At 38.3% G+C, this 22,057-nt stretch overlaps 1 protein-coding gene across 1 annotated transcript; it reads left to right on the top strand.

The window, feature by feature from the left end:
- The first annotated feature begins 721 nt into the window (after positions 1 to 721).
- LOC144547409 (uncharacterized) lies at positions 722 to 15,447 on the top strand. Its single transcript, XM_078296054.1, has 6 exons — positions 722 to 1,096; positions 1,601 to 1,736; positions 2,160 to 2,397; positions 2,626 to 3,529; positions 4,382 to 4,478; positions 15,098 to 15,447. The coding sequence occupies exons 1-6, from the start codon at positions 722 to 724 to the stop codon at positions 15,445 to 15,447; spliced, it is 2,100 nt and encodes a 699-aa protein (XP_078152180.1).
- The last annotated feature ends 6,610 nt before the right edge of the window (positions 15,448 to 22,057 follow it).

Raw genomic sequence — 22,057 nt, 5'->3', positions numbered from 1 at the left:
TGGTGCGACTGATTTCGGAGAGGCACGAGAGTAGTAGGCCTTAGTAGCTTACCAGTATATGACCCTAGATATCTTTTGTTGTATAGATTTAGGGTAGGCCTCGTGGTTGGTATCCGGATGAGATACTTTTGTTGTATTATATGCTGACCAGACTGTGTACTCTGATATATATATTAGAAACTTGTTTGAATTGCTTGTTGTTTGGTTTGAAATGTGAGTAGCCTTGTAAGCATACACGGCGTTGTATGCTTACGGCGGGGGACTGTTACGACCCGTGGCCGCGGGGTGTGACAGCTCTCTTCGGTGGTATCAGAGCTCAAGGTTTAAACCCTAACCAGACTGATAGGATACGTGAGTGGGGTACGTTATACTTCGGGTCGTCACGGCTAACGACTTGTTCGTTCTATGAGATAAGTATATGCAAATCTAATGACTATTTTCTTCTTATTTAAGAATTATGGAAGGACGTCGAGGTAGGGGACGACCTAGAACCAGGAACCCACTGAACGAACCGATCATTCATGCGAGCGAGGCCGGATCTGCAGGGCCTGAGGTCCAGAGAGTTGATCTTGGACCTGGAGGTGCGCAGAACCGGGACCGAGATCTAGACGATAGGTTGATCGCGGCTTACGAGAGAGGTCACCAAGCAGAAAGACGTGAGGTGGCACCGGAGGCTCCCCGAGGAGGTCCGGAAGATTTTAGGAGGTTATACGACTCCTTTATGCGCCTTAATCCACCTCGGTTTAATGGCACTGGTGAGTATGCCGCTGCTGAAGAATGGCTCGCGAGCGTGAGTGCGAAGCTAGTTCTATGTAGAGCACCAGAACAAGATATGGTGGAGCTGGCAGAGCAGCAGTTAGAGGAGGGTGCGAGGTTCTGGTGGGATGGAGCCCGACGTAGTTATGTCGGGGAGGAGGCCAAGATTCCGTGGGAGTGGTTTGAACTGCAGTTCACTCGACGGTTTTTGAGTAACATCCAGCGAGAGGCGCTGCGGAGGAAGTTCCTAGACTTAAAGCAGAGTGGGCGAGCAGTGGCGGAGTATAACAATGAGTTCCTTGCCTTGTCCAGGTACGCGATTGATGTGCAGACTGATGTGGTGAGATACCATAGGCAGTACCTGGATGGACTGGATGGAGGGATATCGATGATTGTGGATACCCCTATGGCTACTGAGTTGCAGGCCATGATGGATCACGCTGAGCAAGTGGAGTTGCACAGCAAGAGAAGGAGGTCAGAGATGACAGAGAGGAATGTCAAGCAGAGGGAGGACCAAAACCGACGGTTTAGGTCAAGGGGAGGACCGTCGACAGCTAGACCACCCCCGAGACAGTTTATGGCACCTAGACCCCCTCCGAGGCAGATAGCAGCACCGGTACTCCGGCCGGGCTTCGTTTCTGTGTGGTGCCGTTCATGCAACCAAGCACACTCTGAGATCGATTGCAGACGCCGCAACCAAGCGTGTTACACCTGCGGCAGCATGGAGCATTGGGCAAGAGAGTGCCCGAATGCGGCACTAGGGTTCCAGAGGAACGGCGGTGGCAGAGGGCCCATGGGACGTGGATCTGGTAGACCACCATTCCGTGGTCGAGGTGCGTCACAGACCAGCGGAGGCAGGATTGGAGGTCGAGTGGCTGCCCACGCACTCGGCATAGCAGATGTTGCATATGACGCAACGAGGGCTCTGGAGGAAGGTGAAGGCTCGCAACCATCTGATTCTCGAGCTGATGTGATGACAGGTATACTTTCTATCTCGGATGAGAGTGCCTATTGTTTGATAGATACTGGGTGTAGCCATTCCATTGTATCGAAGGCTTGGGTAGAAAAGTATAACTGGTCAACTGAAACCAATAACCAAGTCCTGAGTGTCCAAACCCCTTTCGGTTCGACTGACCGAAAAATAACCATATGCCGAAACCGAAAAGTCAGAGTTGATGGAAGGGATCTCGAGATAGACCTGTTGGTTATGGAGATCACGGGTTACGACGTTCTATTGGGGATGGATTGGTTAACAAGACATGCCGCAACGATCGACTGTCCGCACCGCAGGATTTGTTTTGTGACCGCAAAAGGTGGTATGTCGTGCATGCTGAACTGTAGGAAGGTTGGAGGGTTGATACCGTGCATCTCGGCTGTGGAAGTTAGGCACCTGATCGATTCAGGGTGCACTGCATATCTGGCAGCAATAGTGTACACTGATACGGAAGTTCCTGAGATGAATACGATTCCAGTGGTGTCGGAGTTCGTGGATGTGTTTCCGGAAGAAATAGTCGGATTACCACCGGAACGAGAAGTGGAGTTTGGCATAGAAGTGGTACCAGGTACGACACCAATTTCAAAGAGTCCGTATCGTATGGCTCCTGCAGAATTGAAGGAACTCAAGGCCCAATTAGAAGAGATGTTGGAAAGCGGGTTTATTAGACCGAGCACATCTCCATGGGGTGCTCCGGTGCTGTTTGTGAAGAAGAAGGATGGTACCTTGCGGTTATGTATCGACTACCGTGAATTGAACAAGGTGACCGTCAAGAATAGATACCCGTTACCCCGAATCGATGACTTGTTTGATCAGCTGCAAGGATCTTCGATCTACTCCAAGATAGACTTGAGAACGGGGTACCACCAGCTGAGAATACGTCCGACTGATGTGGAAAAGACAGCCTTCCGAACGCGCTATGGGCATTACGAATATATGGTGATGCCGTTCGGGCTAACGAACGCTCCGGCTGCATTTATGGACATGATGCAGCGAGTGTTTCACGACCTATTGGATTCAACTGTGGTGGTGTTCATCGATGACATCCTGATATATTCAAGGTCACGTGAGGAGCATGAGGTACATCTGCGGATAGTGTTACAGAGATTGAGGGATCATCAACTATTCGCAAAGTTTTCGAAGTGTGAGTTCTGGCTTGAGAAAGTGGTCTTCCTTGGGCACGTGATATCAGGTGAAGGGTTGGCCGTGGATTCAGAAAAGATTCGGGCGGTGACCGATTGGAAGAGGCCAGAAACAGTTACGGAGATTCGCAGTTTTCTGGGGCTAGCCGGATATTATAGAAGGTTCGTACTTGGATTCTCACAGTTAGCTGCTCCCCTTACGAAGCTTTTGCATAAAGGTGTGAAGTTCGAGTGGGGTGCCACTCAAGATCAAAGTTTTGAGGAGTTGAAGAGTCGGTTGGTAACTGCACCGGTTCTTGCCATGCCCATCACCGACGAGGAGTATACCGTCTACACCGACGCATCCGGATCTGGTTTGGGATGTGTATTGATGCAGAAGGACCATGTTATAGCATATGCTTCTCGGCAGTTACGATCACACGAACAGAATTATCCGACCCATGATCTGGAGCTAGCTGCAGTGATCTTCGCTTTAAAGATTTGGCGGCATTACCTGTATGGAGTGAAGTGCCGTATCTTCACGGATCACCAAAGCTTGAAGTATATCTTCACTCAAAGGGAGTTGAATTTGAGGCAGAGGAGATGGTTGGAGCTGATGAAGGACTACGATCTGGATATCCAGTATCATGCCGGAAAGGCAAACGTGGTAGCAGATGCGCTAAGCAGGAAGAGTCAGATCAATCTGGCATCGATTATCACCAGCGAGACACACCTCCTCGAAGAAATGAGAAGAATGAATCTGCACGTGGGTGCATCCCGTGAGTTTGCATTGGAAACCTCATCTCGATTGATTGGAGCGAGCAATAGTGCAGGTACAGCTACAGTTGCCTCGATTATCTTGGCTGCGGTCGAGGTTCGACCAGAGTTACACGAGCAGATTCGAGCAGCACAACAAGAGGACCCAAAGTGCCAGAAATTCCGACAACATTTCGAGTCAAAGGCAGACTCGCCATTTCAACTCCACGAAGATGGTATTCTGCGGTTCCATGACCGCATATGCGTTCCGAATGTCTCAGAACTGAAGAATCTGATTCTGTCAGAAGCACATGACTCGGGGTATACCATTCACCCTGGTGAAGTCAAGATGTATCAAGATCTAAAGCGATATTTCTGGTGGCCAAAGATGAAAAGGAACGTGCAAAACTATGTGGAGAAATGTCAGGTCTGTCAGCAAGTTAAGGCAGATAGACGGAAGAGGGCGGGCTTACTAAGACCTTTGGAGATACCCATGCGGAAATTCGAGTCTATCACTATGGACTTCGTGACTGGATTTCCGAGAACCGTTGGACGATATGATGCCATATGGGTGATAGTGGATCGGTTGACGAAGATTGCACACTTCATTCCACTCCGGATCGAGACATCCGGAAGAGAGCTAGCCGATTTGTTCCTGCAATACCAGTTTAAATACCACGGATGTTCGCGACACATTGTCTCCGACCGAGACACTCGATTTACATCTCACTTTTGGGGAAGCTTTCAAGAAGCCATGGGCACGAAACTGAGATTCAGTACAGCCCATCATCCGCAAACCGACGGTCAATCCGAACGAACCATACAAACATTGGAGGACATCCTTCGATCCTGTGCTTTGAGTTTCCGAGAATCTTGGATCAACCATTTGTACTTGGTAGAGTTTGCGTACAACAATAGCTACCATTCGAGCATTGGAATGTCACCACAAGAGGCACTTACGGGACAGCAGTGTCGCACACCGCTGTGGTGGGGACCCGCAGGTACGTATTCACCTACCGGGCCTCAGATGCTGGAAGAGATTGCCGAAAAGACGAAAGTCGTTTTGAGTCGGCTTAAGTCGGCCCAAGAGCGACAAAAGAAATATGCAGATGTGCATAGAAGACCGTTGGAGTTTCAAGAAGGGGATCACGTGTGGCTTCGAGTTTCACCCGTCAGGGGTGTACACCGATTTGGCGTATCAGGCAAGTTGAGTCCTAGATACATTGGACCGTTTCAGATTTTGAGGCGAATGGGACCGGTGGCATATGAGCTTGCATTGCCACCAGCATTGGACCGGGTTCATCCGGTGTTTCATGTGTCACAATTGCGCCGATACGTACGAGATCCATCTCATTGCATTAATCACTCGGACCTGCATGTCCAAGGTGACTTGTCCTATCAAGAAGAGCCAATGCAGATATTGGACCGAAAAGAACAGCAACTACGGAGCAAGACGATTAAGCTTGTCCTGGTCAAATGGGGACGCCATTCGACTAAGGAAGCAACATGGGAACATGAGGAAACCATTCGTGAGAAGTACCCGGAACTATTCAACGAATCAGGTACGCAATTTAGTTCAGAGGACTGAACTTTATTCTAAGGGGGGGAGAAATGTTACGTTACGAAATTTTTACAATTAAATTAAAATGATTTAAAAGAAAGAATCAAGTTAATTGTGTTAATAAAATGGAAGTTTAAACCTTAATTAAGGTTTCCCTAAATAAGTAAGTTAATTGTGAATTGAAATCGCGTCGAAATTTCGAGATTTCAGAACATTATAGGCTCAGTGCGGATGGGGTCCATCCGCAGTGCGGGTAAGGGTCCATCCGCAGTGCGGGTAAGGGTCCATCCGCAGTGCGGGTGGGGTGCATCCGCACTCATTAAAATTCTGTGTTGGTCCAAAAAAATCGGCTAAGTAGTGAGTGCGGATGGAGTCCATCCGCAGTGCGGGTAAGGGTCCATCCGCAGTGCGGGTAAGGGTCCATCCGCAGTGCGGGTGGGGTTCATCCGCACTAGGCTCGGATTTTTCTTGAATTTGGTCTGAAAACTTTCTAAGTATCGAGTGCGGATCAAGCCACCCGCAGTGCGGATGGGGGCATCCGCATTCAGGGTAATTTTTGCCCTAAAACTCAAATCAAAGCTTCTCTCTCTCTCTCTCTTCCATCATTTCCCCATTTTTAAGTTATTTTCGTCCAAGAGAGAAGGAAAAGAGCCCGTGAGTTTCCGTTTCTTTCAGACTCCCGATTGTTGCGAGAAATCGAGTCTGGAACCGAGAAAGCAGCCGAGGATCTCTCCGAACCCTTCTATTTGGTATTTCTTTCTCTCCTTTTTGCTTTCGAAACCTCGAATTTTCTCGATTTCTCAGATTCTCGTTTTAAACCCGAGATTTGTGTTCAAATTGCTCGAGGACTAGTTCCTCTACACTTCTTACTAGTTTGTTTGTCAATCTTTTTCCCGATTTCTTCCGATTTGTGAAATCTGATTTCTAGGGTTTCGTGCCAAAATTAAAAATTGGCATAATCGTGATTTGATTTGTTTAACCCGACCAATTAGACTTGTAATCGGTAGGGTTGCCTCCTGATCGTGAATTTTTAGAACATTTAACGGCTGATTTGAGGTTTTGACCAAATTAGGGTTAACCAAACGGTGAATCGAATTGATCCGAGAACCAAAGTAGTGAAACGGTGATTGATGGTTACCAAAGTGAAATAGTATAAGGCTAGAGGGCCTAGATGGAATTGTGTACCGTTATGTGAGATTTTGGTAAGAAAGAAAGAACCGAAAAGAATCGATACCAAAACATAAGAATTGATTTAGGACTGTACAAACCCTAAGTAAACGTATGGACCACTGAATCCAAATTAAACCAAGTATACGTATAATATAGGTGTAGGCTCGGTCGAGCAAGAACTTGCGAGACAATACGAGACGTCCGATCCTTAAATTAAGCGGTACGCTCGTCATACTAAGGTGCGGGATTCTTGGACTTGTTTGATACTTTATTTTCAGGAATTAAACTGTGTTTTCGTTTGTCATGTTGAATATCATTGATTGCATCACTGAATTGCGTAGAGCATTTGCATAGCCCAATCAAATTAAACTCGAATTGATCTGAATTGAATGATTTGCATACTGGTATGGTTATAGGTTATGTCGATCTATTGTGATATGATTTTGATTTAAAGTCACCACGAGTGGAATTGATATGTGTGTGAATGGATTTACGAAGTTAAGCACTTGGATCCAATTAATTTGCCAAGTCGGGCTGTATGCTGACTTGGATTCCCAGGATCCTAAATGGCCTTAGGTGAACGGCCCTCGATATTCCCAGTACCGGTTGGGACGAGGGAGGGTGATTATGTTATGAGATGTGTGATTGGAAATCGTGGTTGACTTGTGTAACGTCTATGGCTCGGTAGCATTTTCCTACGTGTTAATGCATTTGAACGGTCGATTGAATATGACGAATATTGGAAACGATTCTAAAGTGGATTTTCTTTACATGATTTGAACCAGACCTTAATAAACTATTAAGCCAAGCGGTTGCAGATGGGTGTCAGATAAAGGGTCCAGCGGTTGGCCATCTGTAGGTGTCAGTAACCCTACAGATGTGGGTTTGATAAAGGTTCAGCTCGAAAGAACATCTGTAGTTGCTACAAGCCCTACTGAACTGAGTTAGGAATCGAGTTAAGCCAAAATATATGTTGTGTTTGAGATTCATCTTGGAAATTCCGTAAACTGTGTTTCAGGTTGATTAACTGTTGTCGAGTAGTGGCATTCTGTTATCATTCTGTTATTTATGTTTTCTTATATAACTGTTTGCATTGTTGTTGTTTGGGTTTCATTATTGAATATAGAGTTTGATTGCAAGTCCAATAATTCAAATGTGGCAAATTCGCACTGAGAATTTATTCTCACCCCCACCTTCCCCGTCATTTTACAGGTATTGGTGCGACTGATTCCGGAGAGGCACGAGAGTAGTAGGCCTTAGTAGCTTACCAGTATATGACCCTAGATATCTTTTGTTGTATAGATTTAGGGTAGGCCTCGTGGTTGGTATCCGGATGAGATACTTTTGTTGTATTATATGCTGACCAGACTGTGTACTCTGATATATATATTAGAAACTTGTTTGAATTGCTTGTTGTTTGGTTTGAAATGTGAGTAGGCTTGTAAGCATACACGGCGTTGTATGCTTACGGCGGGGGACTGTTACGACCCGTGGCCGCGGGGTGTGACAAGCTCTTTCTCCCTTCTCTCTGCCTTTGAGGTGGGAGGTAAACTTATGTTGGAGTGAGAAGAGAGAGAGGAAAAACGAATAAATAGGCATCCCTAGTGGACCGCCCGTGACCCAGGCGGTCAGGACCCTAGCAAACCGCCCCTGTCACAGGCGGTCTGCTGGGAGTGTGGGTCGCAAATAATAAATAAATTGTAATTACTTGAATATAATTTCTTAGTTTGAATGTAATTACTTGAAGTGTACTGTTAAGCTTTTAATTATATTGTTGAACTTTAATTGTATTGTTGAACTTTAATTGTATTATTAAACTGTGTTATAATAAAGAAATATAAAGTGCAAACAACATAATACCAACATGAACATAAAATAAAAAAAACGTAATGTCAACATAATGCGCTCCAATATAATACAGCAGTCCCATAGTCAAAATACTACAGTCAGAAATATATCACAATAAACAAAAACTCTACAATCATCATCTTCGTCTCCTTCCGGATAGAGACAACCTAGGAGCCGCTATGCCCTTGCCATGCCTGTGCGGCTGCACGCGCCTCTGCGGACTCACATCTCGTAACGCCTCCTCTCCCAAATCCTCCTCATCGTCTCCCATATCCTCATCCTCGTCCCCCGTATACATGTGCTGCGTACCTATCCTGGCTGCCCATGGATCAAATCTAGCAGCTGACTCTGCATTGGCGGGCTGTGTACGCAGCTCCCATGGATCTTGCTCCCAGCTTGCAGCATACGTGGCAGGAGGCGGTGCACCAAATAATGCAGAGACAAAGCCATCTGCAGTCTGAGATGAACTCCCACCAGCCTCAAAGTCGTGCTCCATCTCCACTCCATATCGTGGTCTGTGGGAGCCAATGACCTCTGCATCTGTATTTGCCGGGGCCAGCTCATCTATGCTAAATCTGGGATCGGCATTCCAACGAGGTGCTCCATCCTAGATTAAAATAATGTTAGTTTTTCTACATACAAAGAACTCTGCAACAAATAATGGTATAATTGGCGACTGACCGTGCCAAGCTCTACTGCAACTCCGTATTTATTTTTATAAGCATCCCATCCTTGGGTATTCAACACCCAGTCGTGGAACGCCCAACCTGAGTCATCAGCTACATAATTGGAAGTTAACTGAGTTAGAACGAACAATTCAACGAAAATAAGAATATTGTGTGTGTCGTACTTTTAATATTAACTTGTAATTACCTGCAGGAGCTTGCAGCATATCGTGACCGTAGATGGCCTCTGGTTGGTAGTCCGGATTTCGCGGTGCAGACTTTATCTCCCGCCAATTGATGTTCTCCCCAGCATCGCGCAGCATGCCAACGAGGCGGGCTTCAAAACCGCCTGTCTCCACGATTGGTGCAGTGTGCTCGAGCATCTGGCATCCTATATATCGCCAAAACCCCTGCCAGTCGGATCCTATATAACGAGACGAGGGATCCGCTCCAGTCGGATCCTCAAAACCCCTGCCAGTCGTATCATCATACGACGACGGGCCCTCTCTAGTCGGATCCACAGCATCTGCACCCGCTGCAGGCTCAGCTCGTACTCCCCACCGTCTAACTCTAGGCATACTACATTTGCCAAAAAATATATATTAATCAATCACAACTATTACTAATAATAAAATATCTAATAATTATTTAATATATTAAGAATATAACATATTTATTAAATAATTATATATTAATAACTATTACTAATAATAAAATACTAATAATATATATTACTAATAATATATTAAAAATGCATGTACATGCAATTTACTTACAATTTTGGGTTTACTTTTTTTAGATTTATTGAAAATCATATACATGCAATTTAATTACATACAATTATTTTGGGTTTACTTTTTTTAGATTTATTGAAAATCACTGTTTTTGCATGGTCCACAATTTTGATATACATGTAATTCTTTGAAATTTTAAACCGCACAAAATATTTGCAGACCTAAATTTTAAAATTAAAAAAATGAGATATACATGCAATTTACTTACAATAAAAAAATATATATGTCATCTTTAAACAAATATTGATATACTTCAAAATAATTAGTTTTAGTTCAAATTATTTTGTATTGATATATACATGTTTTTCATGAACTATCACATTCAACCAATTTTTAAAGCCTAAACTAAACCCTAAATCCTAAATTAAACCCTAAACTAAACTAAACCAAATATGCATAAAAATAAACCCTAAACTAAACCCTAAATCCTAAATTTTTAAAGCAATTCACAATTAACAACCATAAACCCTAAATTGAACCATATCACATTCAACCAATTTTATCATAAATCATAATCCTAAATTCGAGCATTCAAGCAATTCAAGCATCCAATTCAAGCATGTCATTGCATGTTTACTATTTTCCACAATTTAATCTCACAATTTCCACAATTTATAATCTCGCAATTCCCACAATTTAATAGCATTTATAAATAACCCATAATTCTCACAATTCGTGAAATTCGACCAATTCAATTAATTCAACTAATTACTCACATTTAACCCTAAACATCGAATCGAATCAAACCGAATCACATTAGACAATTTAATCACATTTAATCCAAAACCTAAACTCTAATCGAATCAAAATAAATAAAACTTACTTGTTCAATCGAGGGAGAAGCGAATCGAGGCCGGGCGTCGTGCGAGGTAGAGGTGCGTGGTGCGGAGCTAGGGCGGCGGTTAGGGTGGTAGTGGCAAAGGTGGCCGGCCGACGGGGCTAGGGGGCAGGGCGGGGGCTAGGGTTTTCTTTGGGTTTGGTTCGGGACGGGTGGAACACAGAAGGGAGAGGGAGGGGGCGGGTCTGTTGGGGATTATTAATGGGTAGTGGGGCGCCACTGGGGGGGGCAGCTCATAGGGCATATGGGGCGCCAGTGGGTGGGGCGGCTCATAGAGCATATGGGGCGCCAGTGGGTGGGGCAGTTCATTTGTATTTTGGGCCGCCCGAAGCCCAGGCGGTCAGGGCAAGTATAAAAAAAAATTTACACAGGGCTATTTTTAAAATTTTTTTTTTTTTAAGGGATATTAATAAAAATGGCCGTAAGTTAGGAGTAGAGTTTTTTTTTTTTAGGTTAACAATATATTGATATAGAAAAGTTATTTACAAAAGATCCTAACACAGAACACCTCCACTATGCCTATATACAAGTTAGAAGTAGATATAGTTAAAATGTTCCATTATTTTTTTTTCCTTAATAATGCCTCACATTCTTATTTATATTTTTAAAGTTTAATCAGTTGATTTGAACTGTTTAACATGATCTCCATATTTATTTGAGAAGTGCATACAATTATTATGATAATTTGCTAGTAAATATGGATTTTGTTCTTAGATTTGTTCTATATTAGTTGGAATATGTATTTGATCTAGTGGCAAAGACACATGACTTTCATGTGGTAAGTCATGGGCTCGAAACCCACAAAGTGGAGAAATCTTCTATAATATACATAGGAGTTTAAAAGTGTGTCTGGTGGCTTGCCCTCTAACCCATGATTTCAAAAAAAAAATGTTTTACATTAGTAAGAGGCCTGATAGTGAACAAAGTGCAGAATCGTATCTTCCATAGAGTTAGTGGATCCAGATCGTTCTTTTAATCTAACACCAATCTTAAAGGGGATTCCTACAGTCTAAATAGACACCAAATTGAATTTGATCCGACTGAGAATAAATATAGATCGTAAAATTGTAAATCCAAATTGTACAGTACCACATAGAATATGGTTCCACAATGCTAACTACTGGATAGGAACCGAGTTCACATCGTCTGCATTAACTCAAAAGATTATTACTCTTTTGAGTTAATTAACACATCTAGGTCGTCTGATTTTAAATGGAGTCAATCTAACCACAAACTATAATTCAGAGGCGCCTTAATATTAGCGTTGATCTAATCTGCACGAATCTTAAAGCAGATCAAATTATCCAGATATATCAACTCAAAATATTCTTTTTTGAGTTAATGCAAAGGATACGAATTCATAGCAATCTCTGTCGTGTGTTGAGAATTGCTTATCATTCTTGATTTCTTATATAAATGATTTTTTCTTTTTTTAGTGGGTGTAATTTGGTGGTTATCTCACTTTGTTTTCTAGTGGGTTGTTGGAAGTTGGAACTTGGAACGGTACTCACTTTTACTCAGAATGTGACTTTTTTTTTGTTTTCTGATTTTGGTTAGACTGGGTAGGTACAGAATCCGCATCACCCCAGGTACCTGAGGTGCAAGTGCTGAATCTGAACCATTCATTTCACTTGGCACGAATCTCAAAGCAGCTCCCCTATAGCCTCAAGGTCCTCAACAGCTACCGGATTGAGTTTAGCCTGGATGGAATTAATCTGGACCGTCCATTTTTATAAATTGCACCTTAGGTACCTGGGCGGATACGGACTCGTAGGTACATCCCTATGAAATATGAAGTGTTATGTGACCGACAGACCGAGAAATGCATGCATCGATGTAGGTTGTTTTTGCTTGTTTCCTATGTATAATGCATATCAACAAATAAATTATTTGAATTTGGTTGGGCGATGTCAAAAATTTTATGATTCGAAAATAATTCAGATATAATTTAAGAATGATTTGAAATTATTCGAATCAGAGATTTCAATCATGTAAGAAAGCAAAACAAAAAAAAAACCCAAAAAAAAATTATGGGAAAAATTTGCAAATAATTCGTAAAATTCGGAAAAAATTCATAAATTACTAGGGTTTAATTTGGCCAAAGCTCGGTTAACCAAATAATTCGGCGTTTGGTTCGACATCACTAAAAAAAATGAATTATTCGGATTTAATTTACGAATCTTGTGACTATGGTATAATGTATGATCAGACAGCTCATTTTTTAAAGTTGTTTGGGGATTAATATTTTAATAATAAACACAATTCATAATGATATATTTTGAATTACGAATTATATGTTAAATGGAGCTGGAGTTAATTGTAGGAGCACATTGAAATGCAAAGCGGAACTTATTATAAATGAAGCCAACAACTGAAATTAAAGATTAGATTTGGTATGTATTTAATTCTAGTCAGATGAGTATCAAGATTGTCATTTAAATTTTAAAATAGTATGTAGATAGATTTTCGAACTATGAGGTCAAAAATATATAGAGGTCAATCATATAAAATTTTCATGTATAGAATGGAGATCAATTTTACTGTAACGTGACGTTTTACTCTAAATTACATACAAATTCATGTATAAATACAAAAAATATTAAAATAAATGGGGATCAAATGACCCCATTAATTCTTCTTACCTCTGCCCTGGAGGTAGTGGATTGATTAAACCCGTCTAGGGCAGCCCGTGCCCTATGCCCGGGGTACCCGTGTCCGAGCCCGGGTATAGGTCGGGTAAACGGGTACGGGCAAAAAACGGGCCGGTCACTGTTTTTTTGGCGAAAACCTGACCATATCCGGACAGAATTATACCCGTACCCGACCATACCCGTGCCCGTCGTGCCCGTGCCCATGTACCCGTACCCGTATACCTGTTGCACCCTACCCGACCCGTTTAAAATTTGAATTTCAAAATTTTCAAAAATCCCCCCGGTTCAAGTCCCATCCGGACCGGTCACATCGAACCCGACCGGCCGGACCCACCCGTGCCCGAACCGGACCGATCGGATCTGTTTTAATATATTTTTTTTCGTTTTTCTTTTAAAATTTAAATTTCATCCTTCCAATCAAATCTCTTTAAATACCCCTCTCTTCCTCCCTTCATTTTCACATCTCCATCTCAATTCTCAAATACTCAATATCTATATTATCTCATTCTCTCAATCTCAAATTTTAAATTTATTGTTTAAAAAAAATATATAGTTGTAAATTTAATTCCTTCTACAAATACACAAACGGAATTACGAATGTATCAAAATTACGAAGTTCGGCACCTCCCGCAAGATTTTTCCGCGAGATTTAAAGGTTACATTTATTTCATGTTAGATTAATTTATTTTTGTAGAGTAAATTTAGTTTATGCTAGATTTATTGGATGTTAAGTAATTAGATTTGTTAGATTTATTTTATGTTAGATTTGTTAAATTTGTTAAGTAATTAGATTTGTTAGATTTATTTAGTTTATGTTAGATTTGTTAGATGTGAAGTAATTAGATTTGTTTTGATGTTAGATTTTATTTTTGAAATTCGGATTTATTTTTAATAGGTTAAAAAAATAGGTTAGATTTATTTTTGAATAAATTAGATTTAATTTTTGTTTTTTAAATTCTGTTTTTATTTCTGTTTTTTAATTTTTGTTTTTTAATATCTATTTTTTAATTTCTGTTTTTTAAATTCTGTTTTTTAAATTCTGTTTTTTAGATTTATTTTTGTAAATGTTAGATTTATTTTTAAATAGATTAGATTTATTTTTGAAAATGTTAGATTTATTTTTGAAAATGTTAGATTTATTTTTAAATAGGTTAGATTTATTTTGAATAGGTTAGATTTATTTTTGAAAATGTTAGATTTATTTTTGAATAAATTAGATTGAATTTCTGTTTTTATTTCTGTTTTTTAATTTCTGTTTTTTAATTTCTGTTTTTTAAATTCTGTTTTTTAAATTCTGTTTTTTAATTTCTGTTTTTTAATTTCTGTTTTTATTTCTGTTTTTTAATTTTTTTTTTTTAAATTCTGTTTTTTAATTTCTGTTTTTTAAATTCTTTTTTTTTAATTCTGTTTTTTAATTTCTGTTTTTTAATTTCTGTTTTTTAAATTCTGTTTTTTAATTTCTATTTTTTAAATTCTGTTTTTAAATTGTGTTTTTTAATTTCTGTTTTTTAAATTATGTTTTTATTTTTAAAAAAATAGGTTATATTTATTTTTAAAAATATGTTAAGTAATTTATGTTTATTTTTTTGAATAGGTTTAAAAAATGACAACTCCTCATCGCAACTCAGATGAAGATTTTGCCTCGAGATTGTCGGCCTCACTTTTTGGCCCCGATATGCCACGATCTAATTATCCACAAAATTATCCACCTAATTATCTTGATAGTTCTTCCTCCCAAATGCCACCACCTAATTATCCACTAAATTATCCACAAGATTATCAAAGAAGGGACCAAATTCTCCAAACAAATTATCAACAACCCCCACAAATGAGTGCACCGCTACTGTATTATACTTCAAACGATCCAAACGTATTCATTCCACAAGAAACACTTCAACCGACACCACCGTATACATATGGAGGCATGGGCTCTTCTTTTGTAGCATCGAGTCAATTCACTGACACTGCTCCTGTAGGAGGTACTCCTTCGACAGGTGAACCTGAAATTCAAGAAGAAGTTGTCCCTCCTTCGACAAGTGTCCCGCCACAAGAACCAGCAGGAAAGAAGACTAGAAGAGAAAGACCTCCTCCCGAATACAATCAACCGTGGGCGAGATTTTATGACATTACCAGAGATAAAAAGGATATTATGCAATTTCTAGAATGTAAGGTAAAAGGTTGCACTAAAATTTTTGAGTATAAACAAAGTAGTGGTATGACTAGCTTTAAGAGACATGCCGAAATGCACGAAAGAAAGGGTGAGGTTCCAATGAAAAAGGCTGAACCGAGATAAATCCAAACCCTTATGAACGCGGATGGTACCAGAACCAATCCAAAATTCAATGAATAAAAAAATGCTTAGTGAATTGGTCCGGTACATTACCCATAAAGAACAACAAATAAGTATGGGTAGTTGCATGAGTTTTTCCCGGTTATGCATTCGGGTTAGGTCAACCAATGTACAAGAGGATCCATCATAGAAAGATGGTTAGTGAAATAAAAAAACAGTTTACCTCTAAAAAAATATGATCTACGAGCTACATTTGCATACCAAAACAATAAGGTCTCAATTACATCCGATATATGGACTGCTGGTAAACATGGACTTGGGTACTCTTGTATTACCGGGCATTGGACCGATATATGGACTTAACGTCATGGCATGGTGGAGGAGGCATCAAAGGGCCTTTCCAACACTGGCGATGATGGCTCGTGACGTATTTGCCGTGCCCGTGTCAACCGTCCCTTCTGAAAGTTGTTTTAGTTCGGCGAACAGGATCCTCTCCGATAAACGCAGTAAGTTGGGTGCAAATGTTTTTGAGAGACTTGTGTGCTTGAAAGATTGAATTCAAGCTGAAGAGCGCAAGCAACATGTGCCTTAAGCATCATCATCCGAAGTCAACACTGAAGAAAGCGGTACCGAGGTGTGGCACGAGGCTAATTCGGATTCAGACGGTGCGGAAGAGAGTGAAGAATGGTATAGGAATGAGAACTTCTAGATAGGCAGTGTCGGTATAAATTTCTAACCTCTTTTAATCTTTATGGTTATTTTTTAAATTATAAATTTCTAAACATTTCAATTAGTTTTTAAATTATTCATTTTAAAGAAGAATTACTAACAAAAAAAAAAGTTAGAACTCCGCCTATGTTATTTTACATAGTCGGTCCCAAGCCCAGAATAAAGGAGGAGGGTAACTTTTATTTTTTAATCTATTATTTTAAAATAATTCATAATTATTTTTAAAGTAATTGATTTAAGAAATTTTTTATTTATATTTTATTATTTTAAAGTAATTGATTTAAGATATTTTTATTTTTATTTTATTGTTTTAAAGTAATTGATTTAAGATATTTTTATTTATATTTTATCTAACCTATTGAAAATAAATGAACGTTTACAAAATATATTATCAATTTAAAATTAACGTTTAGAAAATATATTATCAATTTAAAATGTAAACTAAAAATTTTGAGATATAAATAAATTATGAAACTATATAATTAGAATGAGAATTTGAAAATAAAATAAAATGACTCGTGTAAAGAAATAAATAAATACATTTGTACTTAGCCGAATAAACATACAAATTTTCGCAAGAATAATTTTTATATATAAGTTACAAATTTTATTTATTTAGAAATTATAAAGATGTGACTTGATAATTTTATGTATATATATATACTATTTGATATTGAACTATTCAGATTTTAAAAGTCGAATTATAAACAAGTAATAATATTTATACGACACTGTTAAAAAAAACAGAAAAAAAAACTGGACCGGACCGCCCTACCCCTCAAGGGTACAAAGGGCACGGGTATAGGACGGGCAGGGCACGGTTTTTGAAAAAAAAAACTCGGGATGCCCGGCCCGAGATACCCGTCTACCCGTGATACCCATGCCCGTGCCCGTGCCCGCCCGGCCCGTACCCGACAGCACAACTCTACCTGGAGGCAGGCAAGCTATAGTTAAAACATGGGGACAAAATAACTAGAAAGAGGCCTAAAGTTGTTTGTGGAGCGCCACACTAGATAAAATGAAATAACCATCCAGATTCAATGGCGTCATTTTTCATACATATAAAATTTTCGTGTATAGAATGGGGGTCAATTTTACTGTAACGTGACGTTTTACTCTAAATTACATACAAAATTATGTATAAATACAAAAAAAAAATGGAGATCAATTGACCCCCATTAATTCTTCTTACCTCTGCCCCTGGAGGCAGGCAAGCTATAGTTAAAATATGGAGACAAAATAACGAGAAAGAGACCTAAAGTTAGAAGTAAGGTTAAAATGTTTCATTATTTTTGTGCTCTAATAATGCCTTACATCCTTATTTATATTTTAAAAGTTCAATTAGTTGATCTGAACCGTTTAACATGATCTCCATATTTATTTGTGACCTGCATACAATTATTATGATAATTTGCAAGTAAATATGAATTTTTGTTCTTAGATTTGTTTCACATTAGCATGAACCTATCTTTGATCAAGTGGTAAAGACACATAGCTTCCATGTGGTAAGTCATGGATTCGAAACCCACAAAGTGGAGAAATCTTCTATAACATACATAGGAGTTTAAAAGTGTGTTGGTGACTTGATCTCAAACTCATGATTTAAAAAAAAAGATTTGTTCTACATTAATAGGAGGCATGATTATGAACAAAATGCGGAATCGTATCTTTCATAGAGTTAGTGGATCCAGATCATTCTTCTAATCTGACACCAATCTTAAAGGGGACTCCTACAGTTTAAATAGACACCGAATTGAGTTTAATCCGATTGAGAATATATATAAATCATAAAATGGTAAACCCAACTGTACAGTACCACAGAGAATATGGTTCTACAAAATGCTGACTACTGGGTAGCAATCGAGTTGGCATCGTCTGCATTAACTCAAAATAGCATCTTTTGAGTTAACACATCTAGGCCGTCTAATTTTAAACAGAGTCAATCCGACCACAAACTATAATTCAGATCTCCTTAATATTAATGTTGATCTAGTCCGTACGAATCTTAAAGCAGTTAAAATGGTCCAGATGCATCTAACTCAAAAGATTCTTTTTTGAGTTAATGCAGAGGATACGAATTCATAGCAATCTCTGTCATGTGTTGAGAATTGCTTATTATTCTTGATTTCTTATAAAAATGATTTTTTCTTTTTCTTTTTTTAGTGGGTGCAATTAGGCGGTTATCTCACTTTGTTTTATAGTGGGTTGTTGGAAGCTGGAACGATACTTTTACTGATCAGTATGTGACTTTTTTTTGTTTTCCTATGCTGTAGCTCATTTTTGGAAGTTGTTGGGGGATTAATATTTTAATAATAAACACAATTCATAATGATATATTTTGAATTACGAATTATATGTTAAATGGAGCTGGAGTTAATTGTAGGGGAACATTGAAATGCAAAGCGGAACTTATTATAAATTAAGCCAACAACTGAAATTAAAGATTAGATTTGGTATATATTTAATTCTAGTCGATCAGTATCAAGATTGTCATTTAAATTTTAAAATAGTATGTAGTGGCAAGCCATAGTAAAAGTATGGGACAAAATAACGAGAAAAACACATAATAAAGTTATTTGTGGAGCGCCACACTAGATCAAATGTGATAACCATCAAGATTCAATGGCGTCATTTTCCGTACACGTGTCGTATAGAAAGTAATGAGCTAGCCGTGGCACTAAGGTAATTGAACCTTTAATTTCCCAAGTCGGATTCTCTGTAGAAAATTCCATGTAACATATTTAAGTAGAGTATGGCTAATATAACATCAGTGTTATTTCAGTCTATATAACACAAACTCCAAAACCTATCAAATCGAGTTCAAATGGTGAATCCAAACCGTTCAAACCGACCTACTTCATTAGTTGTGCGTTTACATGTAAAATTTATAAGTTTTTGAGTTTATTTGATATCAAGTCAAGTAGTCAAATGTTTGAGTTTTTAAGTTAATTTTAATACATTCATTTTTTAATTTTTTTGCCGCTTGATTTGATACTAAAATAACTCGAAAATATAAAAAGTTTGCATGTAAACGTATCACTCATAAAGTAAATTGGTTTGAACGGTTTGGATTCACCATTTGAACCCGATTTGATAGGTTTTGGAGTTGGTGTTATATAGACTGAAATGACACTGATATTATATTAGCCATACTCATTTAAGTAGGTGTGTAAACGGTCGGATGCAGATCGGATAGTGGTCAAACTGTATTCTTATCTGTTATAATTTTTCAGATACGGATACGGATTGGATATCGGATGGATACGGATATTAGATCCAATATTTTTATAATAAGTTTGTTGATTACAAAACATATATTATATTATCAAAACATTAGTCACTAATTATGTAATAGTGTTATATTATTCATTGAAATATATATATGTATATGCAGTTAATAAATTATTAATATGAATATGTAATTTAATAAATCAATTTAAGAATATAGAGTACATTTGTTGTAGTTTGGAGATGTAAACGGTCAAATACGGATAGTTAAAAATCTAACTGTATCTTTATCTGCTATAATTTTTCGGTTACGGATACGGATAAGTATCAGATAATTTAAGTAATTTTATGGATTCGGACGAAATTGGATAATATTTTATCCGTTTACACCCTTGGATTTAAGTCAAAATTGACCGATAACGCATGGAACCAGGTGGATCCAGTGCTATAAATAACTGTATGCGGTCGTCGGATGGATGGGGTACCGCCAAGCGATTAATCGATATGCAGCCGATTAATCAAAATTATTTTTTCTTAGCGCATACATGTACATGTAAGTAACACATTTATGAGGAGGGTTCAAATGCCTCCATGTTTTTGTGCCTCCATCATGCCTCCATCTCTCTCTATCATTTTCAAAGTTCAAACAGTCGATCCGAACCGCTCAACCTAACCTCCATACTAAAATATGTTTGGAGACCAAATTTTATATTTTTAGGAATTTTTTTACTATTTTTTTAGATAGGTACAAAATCAGTAAATCTGAACCATCTAAAAACAGTATTTTTGTACCTATCTAAAATAATAGTAAAAAAATTCCTAAAAATATAAAATTTGGTCTCCAAACATATTTTAGTATGGAGGTTAGGTTGAGCGGTTCGGATCGACTGTTTGAACTTTGAAAATGATGGAGAGAGATGGAGGCATGATGGAGGCACAAAAACATGGAGGCATTTGAACCCTCCTCCACATTTATTTAATGAAAAAATAAATTCAAGAATTAAGTTTTTTCAAATGCTAATAACATATTATTTGAAAGAAATGAAACATTCCTACATAAAATCACTAAATTTAGTTTATAATAACAACTTAATTTCATAAATGAACATGTCATAGTAATTAAAAAAATACATCAGTAAGTAAGAAAAATATGTGGTATATAAATAACAGAAGAATTAATCAATTTCAAAGCGAGTAATTAAAAAAAAACATATATAAAAAATATTGAATGTATGTCCAGACACAAATAAAACTACAATACATGATTTATAAAACTTATTATCACACACCATTACAGAAAAAAAATCAATGTGAAAATAAATATTCACTAAAATAAATTGGAATAAATGAAAATAAACAGGAATAAATGGAAATAAACAGAAATAAACGGACGATTAAACTGTAAAACAACCAATTAATCATTTTCATTCACAAACAAGCATTTGTTAAATATATTCATAGCAGTTTGTCCGGCGTTAATAATTAAATGGTCGTTTAATCAGTCGTTAAAACCTTTTTTTACAACACTGGGTGGATTATCCCACCTGTCAGCGCAACCTGTTACAAAGAATCTAGAAAGAGATGATTTGGACTTTTTTGAATATCGGAGAATTAGCTCTCTTTTTCAGAATTTAAAACCGATTTGGAGACGCTATCCAATCCAATCCAATAATCCTAGTCATATATAATGACTTTAAAAGAAATTTCATAAATATCAAATTAATCCAATCATGCATCCTTATATTTGGAAAACTAAGCATGTGCATATCGACTCGCATTGCATGCATATGATGTGATGTCTATCTATAAACCCATCATCTTATGTGGACATATGCTGGCTGTCCTGTCCAGCGGGGCTATATATATGTGTGTGTGCTTATCAGGTTATCCAGATTACTACTATCAAATGATAAGAACTGGAGACGCTAGTAGCTTATGGGTGGCAAAATATCTCTAGCTCAGGATCTGACTCGTTCGTTATCGTTTTGTTACTAGATTAAGTTGTTAACAAGCCAGCTCGCTACTAGCTAGCTCGGTCCATAATTAACGAGTTCAAACTATAGCCTAGCTAGCTCGCTTGCCAATTCGCGAGCTAGCTCGGCTAAACATAAATTTGTGAGTTTGTATAAATTTGTGCGTATTTTATATTGTCTAGCTAGCTCGGTCCAAAAAATTTGTAATTTTTTTTTTCTTTTTAAAACAATGTCTAGCCAGATCCAACGAACCAGCTCGCAAGCTAACTCGGTTCAGCTCGTGATGATTTCAAGTTGAGATTTCAGCTCGGGTCTCTAAAGTTAACTTGCTCGTGACTCGAACGAGCTAGCTCATGACGAATTCAAATTGAATCCTGCTCGTAACGAGCTAGCTTGTTACCAGCCCTAGAGACGACTATATCCTTTGATTTATTTTTTTAATTCTATGAAGAAATAATGATCTATGTTGATCTATCTACAGACAAAGCTGAGATGGATGGTATGGGAGGAGGGGTCCGATCTTTTATTTTTTTTGTAATGGGAAAAAGAATATATATATACGTTATGGGAGGAGGGGTCTGATCTTTATTTTTTAAAACTTCTGAAATTATATATTTTTTTTCTTTAAAATTTATAATATCATATTTATCCTTCTAAATTTCAACAAGTCACAAATTTATTTC

This window comes from Carex rostrata, chromosome 2, assembly GCF_964058835.1.
Source record: "Carex rostrata chromosome 2, lpCarRost1.2, whole genome shotgun sequence".
NCBI classification, from domain to species: Eukaryota; Viridiplantae; Streptophyta; class Magnoliopsida; order Poales; family Cyperaceae; genus Carex; species Carex rostrata.
Note: the sequence above shows the minus strand (reverse complement) of the source record. Positions and strands in the feature narration are given on the sequence as shown.

Bases quoted from the DNA above. Each gene is read 5' to 3' on its own strand.
- LOC144547409 (XM_078296054.1), top strand. From the start codon at position 722: ATGCGCCTTAATCCACCTCGGTTTAATGGCACTGGTGAGTATGCCGCT. The intron at 1,097-1,600 runs GTGAGATACCAT...GGTGCGTCACAG, and splicing joins TTGATGTGCAGACTGATGTG to ACCAGCGGAGGCAGGATTGG. The intron at 2,398-2,625 runs GTTGGAAAGCGG...CCACCAGCTGAG, and splicing joins AAGGCCCAATTAGAAGAGAT to AATACGTCCGACTGATGTGG.